The sequence below is a fragment of the Thalassophryne amazonica genome, unplaced genomic scaffold (genome assembly GCF_902500255.1).
Source record: "Thalassophryne amazonica unplaced genomic scaffold, fThaAma1.1, whole genome shotgun sequence".
Lineage (NCBI taxonomy): Eukaryota > Metazoa > Chordata > Actinopteri > Batrachoidiformes > Batrachoididae > Thalassophryne > Thalassophryne amazonica.
The window spans coordinates 186489-210045 of NW_022986269.1; the positions used below are offsets into that span (position 1 = coordinate 186489).

A 23557-nucleotide genomic window follows, 5' to 3' on the forward strand; every position below is an offset into this window, starting at 1 on the left:
GACATTTTCTACCCAAGTAAGTAAGTATTTTCCCACTCTAGAACAAGTGACACTGAATGGCTAACTCACCTTTGTTATGTTTTAGAGGTCGTTACTTTCACACTTACATGAATGAGTCAGTGAGAAAAAGCGCGCACACCGCAGACACCGGAATGTTTTGATTCCTCTGCTGATCACAAGGACGGCTGGATCCGGTCGAGCTTGTGGTCACTTGTAGACAAAACATCAGTCTAATTAGCTTATTTGTGCTGATTACGAGAAATGGCGGCACAAATACTACAGCAGTGATCCGGAACTGTGCAAGTGACTGTACAAAGATTTATGAACATACAAATTAACCTCCTTATCCTTTATCATGATTTTCTCTGTTGTGAGATATAAAAGTGTCTTATCGTAGCGTTCGTGTGTATGTGCATTATAACGCCTCAGTTCTAAGTTACGATATTCTTCAGAACGACAATATACACAACATGCATCCAGCAGCAGACACGTTGCTGTCATAGACAACTGCCTGTAAAGTTTTTTGGCAAGTTATAACTTTCTAAACAGCATAATTTGTAATGAAAGCTGCTTCATTTGTGCACCATGTTTGTTTCTGTGGAGACAGCAGTAAGCTCCTCCTACCCCTCCAAACGGAGTGTGCATCCAGATTCACTCCAAACGGAGGGGTTTGAAGGCCTCCGCCTTCCCCTCCGCCTCACTCCAAAAAGAGAATCGAGACACCCCTCCGTCTCTCGTGCCCACGCAAAACGGAGGGGAAGGGGTAAGGGGAAGGGCCAAGGGGGAGAACTGAGACTCAGCCTTAATGTTCAAACTGATAAACTTTATTGTTTTTGTGCAAATATTTGCTCATTTTGAAATGGATGCCTGCAAAACATTTCAAAAAAGTTGGGACGGGGCAACAAAAGACTGGGAAAGTTGATGAATGCTCAAAGAACACCTGATTGGAAACAGGTGAGTGTCATGTTTGGGTATAAAAGGAGCATCCCCAAAAGGCTCAGCCGTTCACAAGCAAAGATGGGGTGAGGATCACCACTTTGTGAGCAACTGCCTGAAAAAAAATAGTCCAACAGTTTAAGAACAAAGTTTCTCAATGTTCAATTGCAAGGAATTTAGGGATTCCATCATCTACAGTCCATAATATAATCAGAAGATTCAGAGAATCTGGAGAACTTTCTACACGTAAGCAGCAAGGCCGAAAACCAACATTGAATGCCCGTGACCTTTGATCCCTCAGGTGGCACTGCATTAAAAACCAACATCATTGTTTAAAGGATCTTACCGCGTGGGCTCAGGAACACGTCAGAAAACCACTGTCAGTTAACACAGTTCGTCACTACATCTACAAGTGCAAGTTAAAACTCTACCATGCAAAGTGAAAGCCAAAGATCAACAACATCCAGAAACACAGCCTCGTTCTCTGGGCCCGAGCTCATCTGAAATGGACAGACGCAAAGTGGAAAAGTGTGCTGTGGTCTGAGTCCACATTTCAAATTGTTTTTGGAAATCATGGACGTCGTGTCCTTTGGAAAAAAGAGGAAAAAGACCATCCAGATTGTTACCAGCACAAAGTTCAAAAGCCAGCATCTGTGATGGTATGGGGGTGTGTTAGTGCAATGCCAAGCCACATTCTGCACGTGTTCCAACAGCGTGGCTTCATAGTAAAACAGTGCGGGTACTAGACTGGTCTGCCTGCAGTCCAGACCTGTCACCCATTGAAAATGTGTGGCGCATTATGAAGCGCAAAATACAACAACAGAGACCCCGGACTGTTGAACAACTGAAGTCGTACATCAAGCAAGAATGGGAAACAATTCCACCTATAAAGCGTCAACAATTAGTGTCCTCAGTTCCCAAACGCTTATTGAGTGTTGTTAGAAGGAAAGGTGATGTAACACAGTGGTAAACATACCACTGTCCCAGCTTTTTAGAAACCTGTTGCAGGCATCCATTTCAAAATGAGCAAATATTTGCCCACAAACAATAAAGTTTATCAGTTTGAACATTAAATATCTTTGTGGTATGATCTTACTGCAGATAGTGTCTCTGTGCATCCTTCAATTATACAGCACACTTTGCACAAAGAGATGTTGTATGATGCTGTAATGCAGAGGAAGCCTTTTCTGCGTACACGCCACAAACAGAGTCAGTTGAGGTATTGCTAAAGGACATTTGGACAAGCCAGCTTCATTTTGGAATAAGTTGCTGTGGACTGATGATACTAAAATTGAGTTATTTGGACATAACAAGGGGCGGTATGCATGGCTGAAAAAGAACACAGCATTCCAAGAAAAACACTTGCTACCTACAGTAAAATTTGGAGGTGGTTCCATCATGCTGTGGGGCCAGTGCAGGTACTGGGAATCTTGTTAAAGTTGAGGGTCACATGGATTCCAGTCAATATCAGCAGATTCTTGAGAACAATGTTCATGAATCAGTGACAAAGTTGAAGTTGTTGGATCTTTCAACAAGACAATGACCCTAAACACTGCTCAAAATCTACTAAGGCATTCATGCAGAGGAACAAGTACAATGTTCTGGAATGGCCATCTCAGTCCCCAGACCTGAATATTATTGAAAATCTGTGATGTGATTTTAAGCGGGCTGCTCATGCTCAGAAACCAACAAACCTGCGATGTTTTGTAAAGAAGAATGGTCCAAAATATCTTCATCCAGAATCCAGACTCTCATTAGAAACTATAGGAAGCATTTAGAGGCTGTTATTTCTGCAAAAGGAGAATCTATTAAATATTGATGTATTTTTTCTGTTGGGGTGCCCAAATTTATGCACCTGTCTAATTTTGTTTAAAGAATTATTGCACACTTTCTGTAAATCCTATAAACTTCATTTCACTTCTCAAATATCAGTGTGTTTGTCTGCTATATGATATATTTAACTGAAATTGCTGATCCAAACAACCAATGATTTATAAAGGAAAATCATGGAAATCATCAGGGGGGCACAAACTTTTATATACAACTGTATGTCCTCCCACCTTTGATCCCTCTGTCTCTGTTCCTTGCCGAGCGCTCTTCAACGGATTTGAACCTGTGACTCTGTCACAGTTAAAGGATGTGGTGGCCCACATATAACCATCAGGTTCCCCTCGTGATGTGGTTCCTCCCCACTTCTTTAAAGAAGTTTTTCTGTCTTAGGGCAGTCTGTTATAATTAGCAGCCTGTCCTCCGGCGTTGTCCCTGTAAGCTTCAAACATGCGGCAGTACAACCTCTGCTGAAGAAGCCTGAAAAAGCTGAGAGGAACTGAGCTGTATGTAAACAAACATTTGACAAAGAAAAATGCAGATTTGCAAGACAAGACAGAGCTCTAAAAAAACATAAAAAAATACAAGCGACTTGGACGAGGAACTGTAAAGTGATGAAGTGAATCGGATCTCCGGAGGAAGCTGAAATCATAATGGTAAGAGAGATTGAGGACTTGGAAAAAATGAAGTGATGAGTATTGTTATTGGTTCATTTAGGGTTATGTTTGTGTTGTCTAATGAACTTGGGTATAAGCAGTTCTGGAAAATGACTTTCATATTTTCTGGGTGTTTCCATGATGTAGTGGGACCTAATTTGACTGCTTTGGGGTTTTGGTTTGTGGACTTTTTTTTTTCTTATTTGATGACAGCTGATTCCTTTGATTTTACTTTGGTGCAGGAATTACAGTCTTTTCTGTGTACTGAGCACCATATACAGGATCTGGAATATGAGATAGATCCAGATAATAATTTCTATTCTTTTAGAAAATAATTATCAGCATTACACAAATGAACAATACAACAGCTGCATTTCAAATGACGGGAAATTATCAATAATCCACTTTAACAGTAGGAGTATTTACAAAAATTTTGGGAATATCAAAGATTATTTAAAACAATTTTGTCATCCCTTCAGTATAATTGCCATATCAGAAACTTGGCTTGCAGAGGCTGATGACAGGAATTACAAATTGGAAGGTTATGAATTCAGTCATTTGAACAGGCACAATAGAGGAGGAGGAGCAGCACTGTGTGTTGACAAAAGGCTTAAATAGAAAACTAAAGATCATTTGACAATGGCCATGTAAAATCTGTTGGAATGTATGACAATTGAAATCTGCATGGAAAAAGGTAAAAATATACTCAACAAAAATATAAACGCAACACTTTTGGTTTTGCTCCCATTTTGTATGAGATGAACTCAAAGATCTAAAACTTTTTCCACATACACAATATCACCATTTCCCTCAAATATTGTTCACAAACCAGTCTAAATCTGTGATAGTGAGCACTTCTCCTTTGCTGAGATAATCCATCCCACCTCACAGGTGTGCCATATCAAGATGCTGATTAGACACCATGATTAGTGCACAGGTGTGCCTTAGACTGCCCACAATAAAAGGCCACTCTGAAAGGTGCAGTTTTGTTTTATTGGGGGGGGGGATACCAGTCAGTATCTGGTGTGACCACCATTTGCCTCATGCAGTGCAACACATCTCCTTCGCATCATCCGTGAAGAGAACACCTCTCCAACGTGCCAAACACCAGCGAATGTGAGCATTTGCCCACTCAAGTCGGTTATGATGACGAACTGGAGTCAGGTCGAGACCCCGATGAGGATGACGAGCATGCAGATGAGCTTCCCTGAGACGGTTTCTGACAGTTTGTGCAGAAATTCTTTGGTTATGCAAACCGATTGTTCCAGCAGCTGTCCGAGTGGCTGGTCTCAGACGATCTTGGAGGTGAACATGCTGGATGTGGAGGTCCTGGGCTGGTGTGGTTACACGTGGTCTGCGGTTGTGAGGCTGGTTGGATGTACTGCCAAATTCTCTGAAACGCCTTTGGAGACGGCTTATGGTAGAGACATGAACATTCAATACACGAGCAACAGCTCTGGTTGACATTCCTGCTGTCAGCATGCCAATTGCACGCTCCCTCAAATCTTGCGACATCTGTGGCATTGTGCTGTGTGATAAAACTGCACCTTTCAGAGTGGCCTTTTATTGTGGGCAGTCTAAGGCACACCTGTGCACTAATCATGGTGTCTAATCAGCATCTTGATATGGCACACCTGTGAGGTGGGATGGATTATCTCAGCAAAGGAGAAGTGCTCACTATCACAGATTTAGACTGGTTTGTGAACAATATTTGAGGGAAATGGTGATATTGTGTATGTGGAAAAAGTTTTAGATCTTTGAGTTCATCTCATACAAAATGGGAGCAAAACCAAAAGTGTTGCGTTTATATTTTTGTTGAGTATATAATTATTAGTTGCATATACAGATCTCTGGGCTCTAAAACTGAAGAGTTTCAAAAATGGATTGAGAAATTCTTTTCACAGATGTATAACAAACAAGTTTTTGTTTGTGGAGATATAAATGTTGATCTTTTAAATCCGCATCAGCATAAAGTGACTGAGGATTTCATTAATACTATGTACAGTTTAAATTTATATACAAAAATCATGAGGCCTTCAAGAATAACTTCACATTCAGTTACTCTCATTGATAATATATTTACAAATGATATTGATACCAAAGCACTAAGTGGCTTATTAATCAATGATATCAGTGACCATTTACCAATTTTACAATAATTGAGCTTAACTTAAATAAAAAAATGTACTGAGAAAATACAATATTGTTAGCATTTGGAATCTGAAGAAGCTATCACTGCCTTAAAACATGATTTACTTTTACAAAATTGGAATCCCATTTACGCAAAACAGGATGCCAACTTGGCATATTCAGAATATGAAAATATATTTCTCAATAAACACAACAAAAATTATCCAGTTATACAGTATAGTAATAAGAATAAATATAAAGCTCATCCATGGATAACTAAAGGTCTTCAGACTTCAGACAGCTTTACTGATCCCTAAAGGGGCAGTTATGTTTACACTCCAATTACCTCAGACAAGATACAGCAATTAATCCACAATTATTACTTGTTTACCGTAATAATGGCATACATCAAATTTAAAGACATATCTCCACCTCTCAAGACTAGACTCAACTTGCTCTCTACTCTCACTACAGATCACAATGTCATCTGCAAACATCATAGTCCATGGGGACTCCTGTCTGATCTCATCTGTCAACCTGTCCATCACCACTGCAAACAAGAAAGGACTCAGAGCTGATCCTTGGTGTAACCCCACCTCCACCTTGAATGAGTCTGTCATTCCTACTGCACATCTCACCGCTGTCACACTGTCCTGTACATGTCCTGCACTACCCTAACATACTTCTCTGCCACTCCAGACTTTCTCATACAATGCCACAACTCTTCTCTTGGCACCCTATCATAAGCTTTTTCTAAGTCCACAAACACACAATGTAACTCTTTCTGTCCTTCTCTGTACTTTTCCAACAGTATTCTCAGAGCAAACATTGCATCTGTAGTTCTCTTTCTCGGCATGAAACCATATTGCTGCTCACAGATCTTCACCTGTTTTCTAAGCCTAGCTTCTACTACTCTTTCCCATAACTTCATGCTGTGGCTGATCAACTTTATGTCTCTGTAGTTACTTCAGCTCTGCACATCACCCTTGTTCTTGAAAATAGGAACCAGCACACTTCATCTCCTCTCACTTTTCGAGATTTTATTAAACAATCTGGTTAGAAACTCTACTGCCATCTCTCCTAGACATTTCCATGCCTCCACTGGAATGTCATCTGGACCAACTGCCTTTCCACTCTTCATCCTCTTCATAGCAGCCCTCACTTCTTCCTTACTAATCTCTTGTACTTCCTGATTTACTCTCACCACATCATCCAGCCTTTTCTCTCACTCATTTTCTTTATTCATCAGCTCTTCAAAATATTCCCCCCACCTTCTCAGCACACACTCCTCACTTGTCAGCACAACAAACACACAATGTAACTCTTTCTGGCCTTCTCTGTACTTCTCCAACAGTATTCTCAGAGCAAACATTGCATCTGTAGTGCTCTTTCTCGGCATAAAACCATATTGCTGCTCACAGATCTTAAGCTGTTTTCTAAGCCTAGCTTCTACTACTCTTTCCCATAATAAGTTCTTAACTGTTATTATTGATGAAAGAATAAATTGGAAAGCTCATATTCAACATATTCAAAGGAAAGTGTCAAAAAGTATTGCAGTACTAAATAAGGTAAGGCATGTTCTTGATTGCAGAGCACTTCATACTCTGTATTGTTCACTGGTTGCTCCCTACCTGACTTACTGTGCTGAAGTTTGGGGCAACAATTATAAAACTACATTGCAACCATTATTCATTCTTCAAAAAAGAGCATTAAGAACCATTTATAATGCAGGTTATCGAGACCACACCAATTCATTGTTTATTAAATCTAAAATATTAAAACTACATGATATGATTATGTTTAAGACTCTGCAATTAATGTATAAAGTGAAAAATAAGCAACTGACCCTCAGAATTCAAGAATGTTTCAAAGAGAGAGGGAAAATATAATTTAAGGGGCTTGTATTACTTGTAAAATTGCTGCCGCTCGGACGACCAGGAAAGGTTTCTGTGTTTCTACTTGTGGACCTAAAGCATGGAATAATCTGTCAAAGGAACTCAAGCGATGTCCAAATATCAGTTTAAATGCCAATATAAAGAACTGATGTTTTCTGTGAAAATTGTCTGAATTCTCTGAAAATACAATTCATGTTTGAAGGACTATATAGCTGTTAGTTAAAGTCAACCAGGGGGGACAGAATATGGTATGTCCCCCCCCACCCCCCACCTTCTGACATATATGTGTGTACTTGAAACATGCTATGTCAGTCTTATGTGCAAACCATGTCAGAATAGTACCTTTGTTTCTGCAAGTTTGTATTTTTAGCAGCATTGACGTGTTTCCAACACCTGTTTCTTGTTTGTCACATTCAGAATTTTCTGGGACTGCATTTGTCCAGATTTGAAACCAAAGATAGTTGCCTCTAGGGACTAGTTGTAACTATGCTGGTCTGCTCAAAAGGACTTCACGCTCCTTACTGATGTCCACAGACATTTATTTCTTTATTCAGCTCGTGTAACAGTTGTGGGGAACACCGTGAAAACTAAAAGGACAAAATGCTACATTTCAAACTCATATTCATAGACATTAAACCTAAATTACACATTTCGGCTGTAACAAGACAAAAACAGCATTATAAAATAACTTTTACCGTGTGCGCCTGTTTGACCAGATTCTGTGTCTTTATCTGAGTTTTACGTGCTGCTCTGACTTTCCTTGTCTTTTTTCTCTCCCGCTCTACGCACATGCCCTTCCGGGTCGTGCGATTACGTGGCTTATTTCCTCTTCAGCACAGGTAATTTCAAAATAAAATAAACATCTTAAGCTGTAAAGCCGTGTTACACATAGCCTTAAATAATCGTGCAATTATTCACCAAAATGAACAAAGGAAATTTTGTATCATATTCCTGTTGTCGTGGTAACCTATATACAATTCATTTTGGCGTCAGTTACACTAGTGTCTACACATAAGTATCAATGGACCATATGCTAATTCTGAAAGTTAGAAAAGGAAATCAGAAAGTCTATCTGGGACCTCAGAAAGCCCATCTGCAATTATTGTTTGATCTCCAAAATCAGTCTATGCAAGTGAAATTATGTTCAGTATGAGTGTTGTCATTAGTGCCACTTCTAAAATTAAATTCATGATAAGTAATTTAGCCTAAACTTATGATCTGTTGTTTTTTCAAACTTGTGCAAAAACAAATCTTGAGAAAAAAAAATACAGTATGTGATAGTTAATAATTATTAAGAGCCTGTTCTTTCATATTTATAAATACATTTTACCACATTGCAGTTGTTTTAATGAGGACTTAATCAATCATTCTTTTTGAGTTCTACACAGGTGTTTCTGTGTAGGCTCTCAGTTGTCCAGGTGGTTTCCATAGTAGAGAAGCTTGAATCTTCGACTGGACTGGGTTGCTTGATGCGAGGACGTTTCGCTTCAAATCGCAGAAGCTTCCTCAGCTAAAATTCTTGCTCTGGTAGTCTGACTTCTGTCTTGACTCAGTGCCAGGGCCTCATGCCCACAGTTGTTCGCAATGTTTCTGTGTAGGCTCTCAGTTGTCCAGGTGGTTTCCATAGTAGAGAATGTATCACATGTGGTGATACCTTATTTACACCAGGATGTTACTAAAATCAATGCTGGCTATTCTCAGAATAAAGTTCTTATATCCACAGTTTCAAATTGCATAAGTCAAATGGTGTCCACTTTATGGTTTTCTCAAAACATTAAAATTACTGTTCTGGATGCTCAGAATGCATCTGAGCTTATCTAGAAACCGTTGGCTTCTGGTGGCCTAAAGCAGCCCCCAGACCCCCGGCCTATGGGCTTTGGCCCTGCGGACCTCGCACTTTTCCCCCCCCCCAATTTCTAGTTCTAAATTGCACCCTTGGTTAAAGTATGGACAGCTATGTTATCGATTTTGTATTTTTATATATATATATATATATATATATATATATATATATATATATACGAGGGTTAGGGTTATGTATATATATGTACATATGTGTATGTATACAGTAGTGTTCAGAATAAGAGTAGTGCTATGTGACTTGACAGATTAATCCAGGTTTTGAGTACATTTCTTATTGTTACATGGGAAACAAGGTACCAGTAGATTCACTAGATTCTCACAAACCCAACAAGACCAAGCATTCATGATATGCACACTCTTAAGGCTATGAAATTGGGCTATTAGTAAAAAAAAAAAGTAGAAAAGGGGGTGTTCACAATAATAGTAGCATCTGCTGTTGTTCAAACTGCTTTTTTTATCAATCCTGTGAATCACTAAACTAGTATTTAGTTGTATAACCACAGTTTTTCATGATTTCTTCACATCTGCGAGGCATTAATTTTGTTGGTTTGGAACCAAGATTTTGCTGGTTTACTAGTGTGCTTGGGGTCATTGTCTTGTTGAAACACCCATTTCAAGGGCATGTCCTCTTCAGCATAAGACAACATGACCTCTTCAAGTATTTTGACATATCCAAACTGATCCATGATACCTGGTATGTGATATATAGGCCCAACACCATAGTAGGAGAAACATGCCCATATCATGATGCTTGCACCACCATGCTTCACTGTCTTCACTGTGAACTGTGGCTTGAATTCAGAGTTTGGGGGTCGTCTCACAAACTGTCTGCGGCCCTTGGACCCAAAAAGAACAGTTTTACTCTCATCAGTCCACAAAATATTCCTCCATTTCTCTTTAGGCCAGTTGATGTGTTCTTTGGCAAATTGTAACCTCTTCTGCACATGTCTTTTATTTAAGAGAGGGACTTTGCGGGGGATTCTTGCAAATAAATTAGCTTCACACAGGCGTCTTCTAACTGTCACAGCACTTACAGATAACTCCAGACTGTCTTTGATCATCCTGGAGCTGATCAATGGGTGAGCCTTTGCCATTCTGGTTATTCTTCTGTCCATTTTGATGGTTGTTTTCTGTTTTCTTCCACGCGTCTCTGTTTTTTTGTTTTTTTTTGTCCATTTTAAAGTATTGGAGATCATTGTAGATGAACAGCCTATCATTTTTTGCACCTGTGTATAAGTTTTCCCCTCTCCAATCAACTTTTTTAATCAAACTACTCTGTTCTTCTGAACAATGTCTTGAACGTCCCATTTTTCTCAGGCTTTCAAAGAGAAAAGCATGTTCAACAGGTGCTGGCTTCATCCTTAAATAGGGGACACCTGATTCACACCTGTTTGTTCCACAAAACTGACAAACTCACTGACTGAATGCCACACTACTATTATTCTGAACACTGCTGTATATACATATCTTTTCGGTTGCATGGGTCGACTGGCTGAGAAATGAGTTTGATTTATTTTGTTTTGTTTTGTGGCTAAGTTCTTTTTCTTGAACCAAATAAACTTGAATAAAAATGACCAGTGAAGGTGCCTCCCTAACACCCAGAGGCAAACTGTTCCACAGGTTGGGAGCAACAAAAAAAAGCCCCCCGCCAGCTTTCTTTTCGACTTCAGCACTCTGAGGAGCAGTTGGTCAGCCGACCTGAGAGACCGATTGGGTGTATAAAGTTGAAGAAGCCCAGAGAGGTACAATGGAGCTAAACTATGTAGGGGCTTACAAACGAACATAAGAATTAAAATGAACAACCAGTGAAGTGCGGCCAGGACAGGAGTCATGTGCTCCCTCCTCCAAGCCCCTGTCAGAAGCTGCGCCGCAGCATTCTGGACCAACTGCAGACGGGAGAGAAGCAACTAATTTACTCCCACATACAGTGAATTACAGTAATCCAGACGAGATGATACAAAAGCGTGAATAACCAGCTCAAAATGTTGCCTGGAAAGAAAAGGTTTCAGTGTTGCCAAATGCCTCAAATGATAAAAACCAGAGGTGGCTGTGTTTGGCCCTCGTGGCTCCTGTGTGCCCTGCCCTGTTGATTTGGGTTCATTGGCAGTTTATGTGAAGTTTGCTGTTACTAATTTTGGTTTTAAGATGGACAGTGATTTTAAATTGGATTGCCAAGTTAGTGCAGTCGTTACGTCTCGTTCCTTTTACCTCAGGCAGCTTGCTAAGGTGAAGCCTTTTTCTTGCACTTAGGCACTTTGAAACTCTTGCACGTGTCCAGTTAGTTCAGAATGCTGCTGCTCGTCTGCTAACTGGAGTAGGACAGAGGGAGCACATCACACCGATCCTGGCCTCACTCCACTGGCTGCCTGTGCACTTTAGGGTTCATTTTAAGATTCTTTTATTTGTTTTAAATCTTTAAATGGTCTCGCCCCATCCCACCTCTCTGAACTACTTCACCCCTACGCCCCCGCACGGTGCCTCCCGTTAGCTGCTTCTTGAGGTTCTTAGGTCGCTTAGAGGGATCAATCATTTTCTGTTCCAGCGCCTAAAATTTGGAATGATCTACCTGCACACTGGGCCTCCTCGCCATCTGTTTTTAAAACCAATCTTAAAACCCACTTTTATTCACTGGTTTTTAACCCAGTATGAGGCTTCGCTCTGTTTGAGATGTTTTATTTGTTGCTGTTTTTGTGGTGGTCAGTTGTTTTGTTGTAATGTGATCCCCAGTTTGTTTCAGTTGTGGCTGTTCTAAAGCATCCCTTAAATAAAGTTGAGTTTGGTTTCCAAAAATGGGGCGGGCTTCTTCAGACCCTCTAGAGTGCCTTGATTTGAGAGAGTGGCAACATGACGAGTCAAAAAAATAGGTCATGGTGCCATCTTGGTTCCAAACTAGTGTTCACTGTTAATGTATCTAGATGTAAATCAGCTATTTTATTTACTGTATTTATTCTCTGAAAATGTCGGGTTGTGCGTTTGGAGGCACAAACAGACACAACAAGGGCTTTAAGTTGTACAGATTCCCTTCAGATCCAAACAGAAGAAACATTTGGGAAAATAACGTCAGCCGTGTGGGATGGAAACGAGTTCATCATCTTGAGAGGTAAATTTATTGTTCAGTTTCATGTACAGTAAAACTCACCTAAACCGTCATCGTATAAACCAGATATTCACAGTCACTGGACACAAAAAAGTCCCAAAGTTTTTGTGTTGTTTTCCATGCAGATATTTTGCTCACATCCTTCCTTTCCTTCCCACTGTAGCCAAGTGCTTGCTCACAGGGGGTCGTTTTGACTGTTGGGGTTTTACATAATTATTGTATGGCCTTGCCTTACAATATAAGGCGCCTTGGGGCAACTGTTTGTTGTGATTTGGCGCTATATAAATAAAATTGATTGATTGAAATTGATTGATTGACATCCGATAAAATGCCCCGTCCATTTGCAATGTAATGTAATTTCCATTAATACATGTGGTACCAGAGCGAGTTATTTACATGATTAAAAGTCCAGTCGTTTAGTATTTTCAAACCGTGTTCAGACTTGGACCCACAGCCTGACGTGCACCTGATAAATAAGACACAAAAGGCTGTGATTTGACACTTTTCTGCCTTCAATCCTTCGTCTCCCATCATATTATAATAGTTTTATAGCACACACTCTGATTAATGGAACAGAGAAGTTCACAACTTTACAGCACAAAGTCAGTAAAAGAGGAAAATGTTCAGCTTCCCTTTGATTTGGAGGTGATGACTGTAGAAAGAAAAGCTTGTTGAGGGTCAAATGAATCCAGAATAAAGCAAAATCCAGAGACGGAGAACTTTAAAACTGTCACACACATCATTGTATGACACGGAATTAAAGAGCTGCAGAAGCATAAATCAGGCTTTAAATTAATGAAATAAATCATCATAAATTGTAAATTTATGTAAATTTGATAGTTTAACTATTTTTATATTTCTTTTGATAGCACCTGTACCTGGATGTGTTGCTGTATGCAGTTAAATTATTTTAAAAAAATGTTGAAAACATTAAAGGTTCATTCAGTAGTTCAGCGCAGTTGGAATCAAAATGGCGCCGTGTTGAGTCGATGCCGCTCTCTGAATTAAGGCACTCAAAGACCCCCCCCCCCCCTGTATGTTTGTCAGTGTCCAGCTGAGGGCTGCAGGTTCTGACCCAATGTGATGTCTCTCTGTGTTTCAGAAACTTAAAGCCATTGAGGAGCTGAAGGAGCAGCAGGCATCTGGAAAAGTCCTGCAGAAGAGTCAGGTGACCCGAAAGGTTTTCTGTTTTCTCAACTAGGAACAGGGACTCTGAACCGGACCCAGATCAAAAACCCGTTATTCACCGTGAGATTCTCTGTTATCAGGGTCCTCAATGACCTCATCGTGACCAAAGACCGACCACAGACCCGGACAACTCACAGAGTCAAGCCAGACTCACACTGTTTATATGCAGAACATGGGGCACAGAGCCAGCATCCAGTCCACCTAGCTAACCAGAGGATCAAAGACGGCGTGTTAGCTAACTGTGACGCAGTCCTCCGTCCCATGAGAAACCGACACCTAGCTAACCAGAGGATCGAAGACAGCGTGTTAGCTAACTGTGACGCAGTCCTCCGTCCCATGAGAAACTGACACCTAGCTAACCAGAGGATCGAAGACAGCGTGTTAGCTAACTGTGACGCAGTCCTCCATCCCATGAGAAACTGACACCTAGCTAACCAGAGGATCGAAGACAGCATGTTAGCTAACTGACACCTAGCTAACCAGAGGATCGAAGACAGCGTGTTAGCTAACTGACACAGTCCACCGTCCCACGAGAAACTGACACCTAGCTAACCAGAGGATTGAAGACAGCGTGTTAGCTAACTGTGACGCAGTCCTCCGTCCCATGAGAAACTGACACCTAGCTAGCCAGAGGATCGAAGACAGCGTGTTAGCTAACTGACACCTAGCTAACCAGAGGATCGAAGACAGCGTGTTAGCTAACTGACACAGTCCACCGTCCCACGAGAAACTGACACCTAGCTAACCAGAGGATCGAAGACAGCGTGTTAGCTAACTGACACAGTCCACCGTCCCACGAGAAACTGACACCTAGCTAACCAGAGGATCGAAGACAGCGTGTTAGCTAACTGACACAGTCTACCATCCCACGAGAAACTGACACCTAGCTAACCAGATGACCGTGTTAGCTAACTGTGACACGGTCCACTGTCCCATGAGAAACTGACACCTAGCTAACCAGAGGATCGAAGACAGCGTGTTAGCTAACTGACACAGTCCACCGTCCCACGAGAAACTGACACCTAGCTAACCAGAGGATCGAAGACAGCGTGTTAGCTAACTGTGACGCAGTCCTCCGTCCCATGAGAAACTGACTCCTAGCTAACCAGAGGATCGAAGACAGCGTGTTAGCTAACTGACACCTAGCTAACCAGAGGATCGAAGACAGCGTGTTAGCTAACTGACACAGTCCACCGTCCCACGAGAAACTGACACCTAGCTAACCAGAGGATCGAAGACAGCGTGTTAGCTAACTGACACAGTCTACCGTCCCACGAGAAACTGACACCTAGCTAACCAGAGGATCGAAGACAGCGTGTTAGCTAACTGTGACGCAGTCCTCCATCCCATGAGAAACTGACACCTAGCTAACCAGAGGATCGAAGACAGCATGTTAGCTAACTGACACCTAGCTAACCAGAGGATCGAAGACAGCGTGTTAGCTAACTGACACAGTCCACCGTCCCACGAGAAACTGACACCTAGCTAACCAGAGGATTGAAGACAGCGTGTTAGCTAACTGTGACGCAGTCCTCCGTCCCATGAGAAACTGACACCTAGCTAGCCAGAGGATCGAAGACAGCGTGTTAGCTAACTGACACCTAGCTAACCAGAGGATCGAAGACAGCGTGTTAGCTAACTGACACAGTCCACCGTCCCACGAGAAACTGACACCTAGCTAACCAGAGGATCGAAGACAGCGTGTTAGCTAACTGACACAGTCCACCGTCCCACGAGAAACTGACACCTAGCTAACCAGAGGATCGAAGACAGCGTGTTAGCTAACTGACACAGTCTACCATCCCACGAGAAACTGACACCTAGCTAACCAGATGACCGTGTTAGCTAACTGTGACACGGTCCACTGTCCCATGAGAAACTGACACCTAGCTAACCAGAGGATCGAAGACAGCGTGTTAGCTAACTGACACAGTCCACCGTCCCACGAGAAACTGACACCTAGCTAACCAGAGGATCGAAGACAGCGTGTTAGCTAACTGTGACGCAGTCCTCCGTCCCATGAGAAACTGACTCCTAGCTAACCAGAGGATCGAAGACAGCGTGTTAGCTAACTGACACCTAGCTAACCAGAGGATCGAAGACAGCGTGTTAGCTAACTGACACAGTCCACCGTCCCACGAGAAACTGACACCTAGCTAACCAGAGGATCGAAGACAGCGTGTTAGCTAACTGACACAGTCTACCGTCCCACGAGAAACTGACACCTAGCTAACCAGAGGACCGAAGACGGCGTGTTAGCTAACTGTGACACGGTCCACTGTCCCACGAGAAACTGACACCTAGCTAACCAGAGGATCGAAGACGGCGTGATAACTAGCTGTGACACAGTCCACCATCTGGCCAAAAAAATGACACCTAGCTGTGTCACAGCGAGCACAGTCCACGTCTTGACTCAAATGTTAGCATGACCAGCTAGTGTGTTGGTTTTGTGAATGCTAGCTGATTGTTTTTTTGTCTCGTTAGCTTGAGAAGATGGAGAAGGAGGAACAGCTGCTGAAAGAGCTGGAGGAGCTTCAGCTTGGGCTGTAGGGGGTGGCGGATTTACCACAGATTTGGTCTTTCAGCCTCCTGCTACACACCGCCGTGTGTGTTGGACGTGTCCACGGCCTGATTGTTCAGCTAATAAAAGGATTCGCTGATTCACCTGCTGAAGCATCAAAGTGGTTTTTGTTTTGTTGCAGTTTGCCACATTGCATTGTGGGTAATGTGAGACTTTAGGAGCTGATGGACATTTGATGAATATTCTCTTTGAGTTCTGCAAAGCGTCACACGTCCAGTGCAGCCGCGTGGTTAGCCTAGCATGCCTTTGTGCTAAGCTACACTAAACACTTCCTGGATTTATTTTTATGGATGTGAACAAACAAAACATCAGTTTATTAAATGGTTCAAATAAGTTGTTACTTTTACAAAATAATGAGGGGTTTTTTTCTTCCCCAGTCTGAAGTCAATGTTTTGAGTTAATTTAGTCGGAACCAGTTTGGTCCAGATTTAAATCAAATCCAATCCAGTTTCAAAGCAGCTGATTAAAGTGGTTTAAAAGAAAGAATGTCTTGATGTTTCTTATGTTAACCTGAGAAGTTTGAATGAATAAAAGCCTTGGACATGAAGCAAAAACATGTTTAAAATTATTTCAGTGCAAATAAACATTTTCTATCACTGATTGTGTTCAGACAATTTCCTTTTTTCATAGATTTGACTTTAAATGGTCGACTTGTGTTTAAGAAAAGAAGACAAAATGCACCTGGTTTTATTACGGGACCTCCAGAGGTTGGGTTTCCTTCCCAAAGTTACCCCGAGCAACCTCTGTCCAGGATCCCAGGATTTTCTGGGAAAGAAGCAACTGTTTGTTGTGATTTGGCACTATATAAATCAAATTGATTTGAAGTTTTAAGCAGAAATGAGGCGATAATCGGTGAGTCGCTGCTGACGCTCAGAAATTATGCGTGTGCAGTGAAGACGGGGCGGACACATTTTTAGTGGGGACCGTTCGGTCAGGGGCCTGGTCGTCCACTGGGTTGGGTCAGTGACCCCAAACATCCTAAAACCGTGTCGGTCGGCCCCTAAGTCCAAACATCAGTCCCACTGAATTTTTGTGGACTGAAGAGGGGAAACAAAAAGTGTCCAAGCAGATGAGTTCTGTTGACCGGGCAGAATTCCAGTAAATCACATTGTATGATATTTAAATAATTAATTTGCATTTTATTGCATAAAATAAGTATTTCAACACCTGTGAAAATCAATGTTAATATTTGGTACAGTCGCCTTTGTTTGCAGTTACAGAGGTCAGACGTTTCCTGTAGTTTTTCACCAGGTTTTCACACACTGTAGCAGGGATTTTGGTCCACTCCTCCATACAGATCTTCTCCAGATTTTTCAGGTTTGGAGTTTCAGCTCCTTCCAAAGATTTTCTATTGAGTTCAGGTCTGGAGACTGGCCAGGCCACTCCAGGACCTTGAAATGCTTCTTACGGAGCCCCTCCTTAGTTGCCCTGGCTGTGTGTTTGGGGTCATTGTCATGCTGGTGTTATGTGCAGACGCGAGTTGAGGAGCGGACCAGCGTCTGACTGAACCCAGCGCTAAATAACCAGAAAGCGGTTCCAAAAACAAAACAAATTTATTTCCCTTCTTTGCAATAATTTGTGTACAACATAAATGTGCGGTTGTCTGGCGAGGTGAAGGACGGCGCGCTCTCCAGTGCCCAAATGGATCAAAGCCCGACGCTTGTGGACCCAGACTCACCGCCAAACACCCCCCAGGTGGATACGACAAACTGACTCTGTGAAGGATGGAAAAGGTGAGGTAAGTCAACAGCTACAACTAATATCCTTCAAAGGCACACACTATCAGCAACACATTCAGGTCTGAATTTAAGCTTTATGTAAATGAGCAGCTTCTCACAACAGGTGGAGGATCATCAGTCCGTACGCCACGGCCGTGAGAAGCGAGTTGCACAATTCTCATCAATGTTCAAATATACTGCGTAACAAAATACCAAATTACTGTTAACACTTATTCAGACAATCATCACCTCTGATGTGTGCTGACAGCATGTGTCCCTCACCCGTCCTCCTTCACAGGCACGATGTGTCAAACCCAGGCGCGGTCCTCAGTGTCTCACAAACGAACGTCACAAGGTCGAGTTCCCGGCAATTCTGCTTGAATCACTCATGGCTTAAATGCAGAACGCCATCTCATTATCTGCTTCAGCTGAAAGTCTTTAAGTTTGCATGTGAGCACCATCCACAGGCGCTGCAAGTCATTAGGCCTGCATGTGAACATCCTCCACAAGTGCAGCCAATAATGCTGATGAGGGTGAAGGACTCTTCTGCCAGCACCTTCTCCACAGACAAAAACCAGTTTGCATACCACCTGGAGAGCAAAGAAAAGAAAACAACACCAAAATGTCCAGCCAAACCCCCCAACACACAACAGTTGGAAGACCCAGCCATGACCCATCTTCAATGCTCTTACTGAGGGAAGGAGGTTGTTTGCCAAAATCTCACAATACATGACCCCATCCATCCTCCCTTCAATACGGTGCAGTCGTCCTGTCCCCTTTGCAGAAGAGCACCCCCAGAGTATGATGTTTCCACCCCCATGCTTCACAGTTGGGATGGTTTTCTTGGGGTTGTTCTCATCCTCTAAACATGGTAAGTGGAGTTGATTCCAAAAAGCTCTATTCTGGTCTCATCTGACCACATGACCTTCTCCCATGCCTCCTCTGGATCATCCAGATGGTCACTGGTGAACTTCAAATGGGCCTGGACATGTGCTGGCTTGAGCAGGGGGACCTTGCTGCCCTGCAGGATTTTAAACCATGACAGCATCATGTGTTACTAATGTAATCTTTGTGACTGTGGTCCCAGCTCTCTTCAGGTCATTGACCAGGTCCTCCTGTGTAGTTCTGAGCTTTCTCAGAATCATCCTTACCCCACAAAGTGAGATCTTGCATGGAATCCCAGACCGAGGGAGATTGACAGTCATCTTGTGTTTCTTCCACTTTCTAATAAATAATCATAACAGTTGTTGTCTTCTACCAAGCTGCTTGCCTGTTGTCCTGTAGTCCATCCCAGCCTTGTGCAGGTCTACAGTTTTGTCCCCTGGTGTCCTTAGACAGCTCTTTGGTCTTGGCTATGGTGGACAGGTTGGAGTGTGATTAATTGAGTGTGTGAACAGGTGTCTTTTATACAGGTAACAAGTTCAAACAGGTGCAATTAATACAGGTAAAGAGTGTAGAATAAGAGGGCTTCTTAAAGAAAAAATTAACAGGTCTGTGAGAGACAGAATTCTTGCTGGTTGGTAGGTGATCAAATACTTATTTTATGCAATAAAATGCAAATTAATAATTTAAAAATCATACAATGTGATTTACTGGATTTTTTTTTTTTTTGGATTCTGTCTCTCACAGTTGTAGTAAACCTACAATAAAAATTACAGACCTCACCATTCTTTGTAGGTGGGAAAACCTGCAAAACTGACAGGGGGTCAAATACTTATTTTCCCCACTGTAAACGGACCCAAAACCTGTGTGATTTTGTCATTCGCCCATCTCCCTCCTCCCCTGTAGTTTCTCATGAGCAGTGTTTGTCCCACAGACAAACCTCTGAGTCATCTCTTCACACTGGACTGGTTCTGAACCTGTTGGTCCTGGATATAAGACACCCTGGTGTGTACCTGTCTTTCCAAAAAGAGTTCTGTCGGTGTTTTTCCAGTTGTCACGTGTGGCATACTTCTGTAACCAAACAAGAAGTTTTCCACACAGTGCTGTAAAGAGAGACCAAGTGCTCTGCTTTTGGCTAAAGACTTTATAAAGTTCTGCACCAGTCTCTCTGCCAAACCATCTGGATGGTAGGAACGAGTTTGGAATGAACTGAGGTCTGTTATCCGTTGCCATCTCTTTAGGTAACCCATAAGCAGAAAACAAGTTCTTCAAGACTTTGACTGTTTTGCACTTGGTGGTACGTATTCTGCAGATGTACAGTAGTGTTCAGAATAATAGTAGTGCTATGTGACTAAAAAGATTAATCCAGGTTTTGAGTATATTTCTTGTTGTTACATGGGAAACAAGGTACCAGTAGATTCAGTAGATTCTCACAAATCCAACAAGACCAAGCATTCATGATATGCACACTCTTAAGGCTATGAAATTGTGCTATTAGTAAAAAAAAAAGTAGAAAAGGGGGTGTTCACAATAATAGTAGTGTGGCATTCAGTCAGTGAGTTCGTCAGTTTTGTGGAACAAACAGGTGTGAATCAGGTGTCCCCTATTTAAGGATGAAGCCAGCACCTGTTGAACATGTTTTTCTCTTTGAAAGCCTGAGGAAAATGGGACGTTCAAGACATTGTTCAGAAGAACAGCGTAGTTTGATTAAAAAGTTGATTGGAGAGGGGAAAACCTGTACGCAGGTGCAAAAAATTATAGGCTGTTCATCTACAATGATCTCCAATGCTTTAAAATGGACCAAGAGGTCATGTTGCCTTATGCTGAAGAGGACATGCCCTTGAAATGGGTGTTTCAACAAGACAATGACCCCAAGCGCACTAGTAAACCGGCAAAATCTTGGTTCCAAACTAACAAAATTAATGCCTCGCAGATGTGAAGAAATCATGAACAACTGTGGTTATACAACTAAATACTAGTTTAGTGATTCACAGGATTGATAAAAAAGCAGTTTGAACATAATAGTTTTGAGTTTGTAGCATCAACAGCAGATGCTACTATTATTGTGAACACCCCCTTTACTACTTTTTTTTTTACTAATAGCCCAATTTCATAGCCTTAAGAGTGTGCATATCATGAATGCTTGGTCTTGTTGGATTTGTGAGAATCTACTGAATCTACTGGTACCTTGTTTCCCATGTAACAATAAGAAATATACTCAAAACCTGGATTAACCTTTTTAGTCACATAGCACTACTATTATTCTGAACACTACTGTATGATTTCAGGTCATCTGGCGTATGCATCCATCATCACGAGAAACGTTTGCCTTTTGGACTCTGCAAAGTCAAGGTGTATTCTTGTGTCCAGGTGCTGTAGCAGGAACACTACACTGATGTTTGCAGATGTCACATTGGTTTACTTCTGTCTCTATATCATGATCTGATGAAGGTCACCACATAAGCTCCTAGCCAAAGACTTCAGTTTAACCAGGCCCCAGTGGCTGTCATGTAGCTCTAAAAGTAACCTGTTTCTCAGACTCAAATTGTTTCTGTTTCTCAAATTTTTGTCTCACATACGGCTGAAAAGCCTCAGACACATTTTGTTCAACATGACAAAACATACTGTTTCACCTTTGCCAGTGTGGAATCTCTGTCAGTTTCATGTGCAGTCTGCGGAGCGGTTATAGGCAGACTGTCACGGTAATAAACTCAAAACAATGGGTTTGACCTCAGAAAATCTCCATCTGCTGTTGGCAGTCTGGATAATGCATCTGCATTCCCACATTGTTCTGACAGTTTGTACTTGATCACGTAGGACTATGCAGCTAAAATCATGGAACATGTCTGCATCCAAGCTGCTGCTAGCGGCGGTACCCCCGTCTTTGGACCTAAGATTTTCAACAATGGCTCATGATGAGAGTCAACTGCATCCAAATAAGTACTCATTAAAATTTATTAGTCCAAAAATCAGGCCGATTGCTTCTTTTTTCTGTGCCCTCCTGAGCATCCTTGAAGTAAAAACAGCTGATTTTTCACATCCATCTGGCACTTGGTGAGAGCTCACTGCACCGACGCCTACTGGTGACACGTCACAGGCCGACATGAGGCCCATCTGGGTTGAAGTGCACTAAGACTTTTGCTTCCCCAAAAGCCTTTGGACATGATTCTGTCCACTCCCACTTGACAGCATTGCTGCTATTATTGTAGTGTCAAGGCTCACATTGGGAGCACCGTTGTCGACGCCGCGGGTCACCGGTGTGGAGCCTTGGAGCCAGGCTCCTGGGGATCAGCAGTGTCCCATTGTGCAAGACACACTGAGTGAGCTTAGAAGAGATTTTCCAGACGTACAGCATTTATACAAGTTGATAAGCAATGAAGTCGGCAACACTTTGTTTTCATCAACAAGGGAAGGACATCAGACTCGGGCGATGGACTTTGGTCTGTTAATCATCTGACAGAGAACAGGTGGGGCTTTATATTAGGCAAAAAAACTGTTAATTTGCCCCAATTAAGTAATGGGGTAGGGGCCTACGCAATGTTTAAAGACAAAAACGATGGGCCTATTCATAAATAATTCATATTGATTTTGAAATGTAATAATGTAATAATTTCAACACATTTTTCAGTCAATTGGAGGCCCTGCAAATTAGTGCAACATGGTTGGTGCCCCACGTGCTTATGCTGAACGGCGGTGCTGCTCAGTACCTCCCTCTGTAGCTGGCTTCTGGACTTCATTAGTCAGAGGCCTCAAGTAGTATGTGTTGGCAACAACATCTCAAGCAGCATCACACTGAGCACAGGGGCCCCCCAAGGCTGCGTGCTCAGCCCCCTGCTCTTCACCCTGCTGATACATGACTGCATGACATCCTACAGCAACAATCACATTGTGAAGTTTGCTGACGACGCAACCCTGGTGGGTCTCATCACTAAGGGTGATGAGACTCAATATCGGAAGGAGGTCAACCTTCTAACCATGCGGTGCACAAACAACAACCTCCTGCTGAACATCAGCAAGACCAGGGAGATTGTTGTTGACTTCCGGAGAGGTCACACCCAACACCTGCTACTGACCATTGACGGGACTGCGGTTGAGAGAGCAAGCAGCACCAAATTCCTGCGGGTGCACATCAGTGAAGACCTTTCCTGGACCACCAACACTGCATCACTGGTGAAGAAAGCCCAGTCACTGTTTTCTTTTTTTAACTACTTTGGGAAGTCCTATGATTTATACTCCAGTGTGACTTATACAAAAAAAAATCACACATTTGTTGATCATAATTATAATAACTAAATAACTGGACAGCATGATGGTTAGCACTGTTGCCTCACAGCAAGAAGGTCATGGGATCAATTCCCAGCTGTGTCCTTTCTATGTGGAGTTTGCATGTTCTCCCCATGTTTATGTGGGTTTCCTCCAGGTGCTCTGGTTTCCTCCTACATTTAAAAGACATACAAGTTAGGTGGACTGGAAACTTTAAACAGTCCAGGTCTCTCTTGTAACAGAGGTCTCGATCTCAATGGGACTAACCTGGTTAAATAACTATTTATATAGAACTTTATCTGGAATCAAAGCACTGAACAAATGGCACTAATAATAAAAGAATAAATGACCATCCATCCATCTGTTGACTGTACCTGCTTTCTCCAACTAAGGGCCACAGGGGGTGGAGCCTATCCCAGCAGTTATAGGGTGAGTGGTGGGGTACAAATGACAATAATAAAAAGAGCTCTACAACAATGCACCGAAAACAAACCCTAAATTTGAGAGCTGGTAGCAAGTAA

At 42.2% G+C, this 23557-nt stretch overlaps 1 protein-coding gene and 1 long non-coding RNA gene across 3 annotated transcripts in view; one reads left to right on the plus strand and one right to left on the minus strand.

Moving 5' to 3' along the window:
- The window catches only part of eif2a (eukaryotic translation initiation factor 2A), a 121792-nt gene extending 105293 nt beyond the window's left edge, over nt 1–16499 (plus strand). For both annotated transcript variants that reach the window (XM_034165456.1, XM_034165457.1), the window contains exons 15-16: nt 13507–13572; nt 16077–16499. In XM_034165456.1, coding sequence (XP_034021347.1) covers nt 13507–13572; nt 16077–16142 — 132 coding nt within the window. In that variant the 3' untranslated portion in view covers nt 16143–16499. The remainder of the gene's footprint in view (nt 1–13506; nt 13573–16076) is intronic.
- Nucleotides 6221–11327, minus strand: LOC117505922. Its single transcript, XR_004559308.1, has 3 exons — nt 11108–11327; nt 9305–9311; nt 6221–6231 (listed from the first exon to the last, which is right to left on the minus strand). It is a non-coding gene; the product is annotated as an uncharacterized LOC117505922 (long non-coding RNA).
- Nucleotides 16500–23557: the final 7058 nt, after the last annotated feature.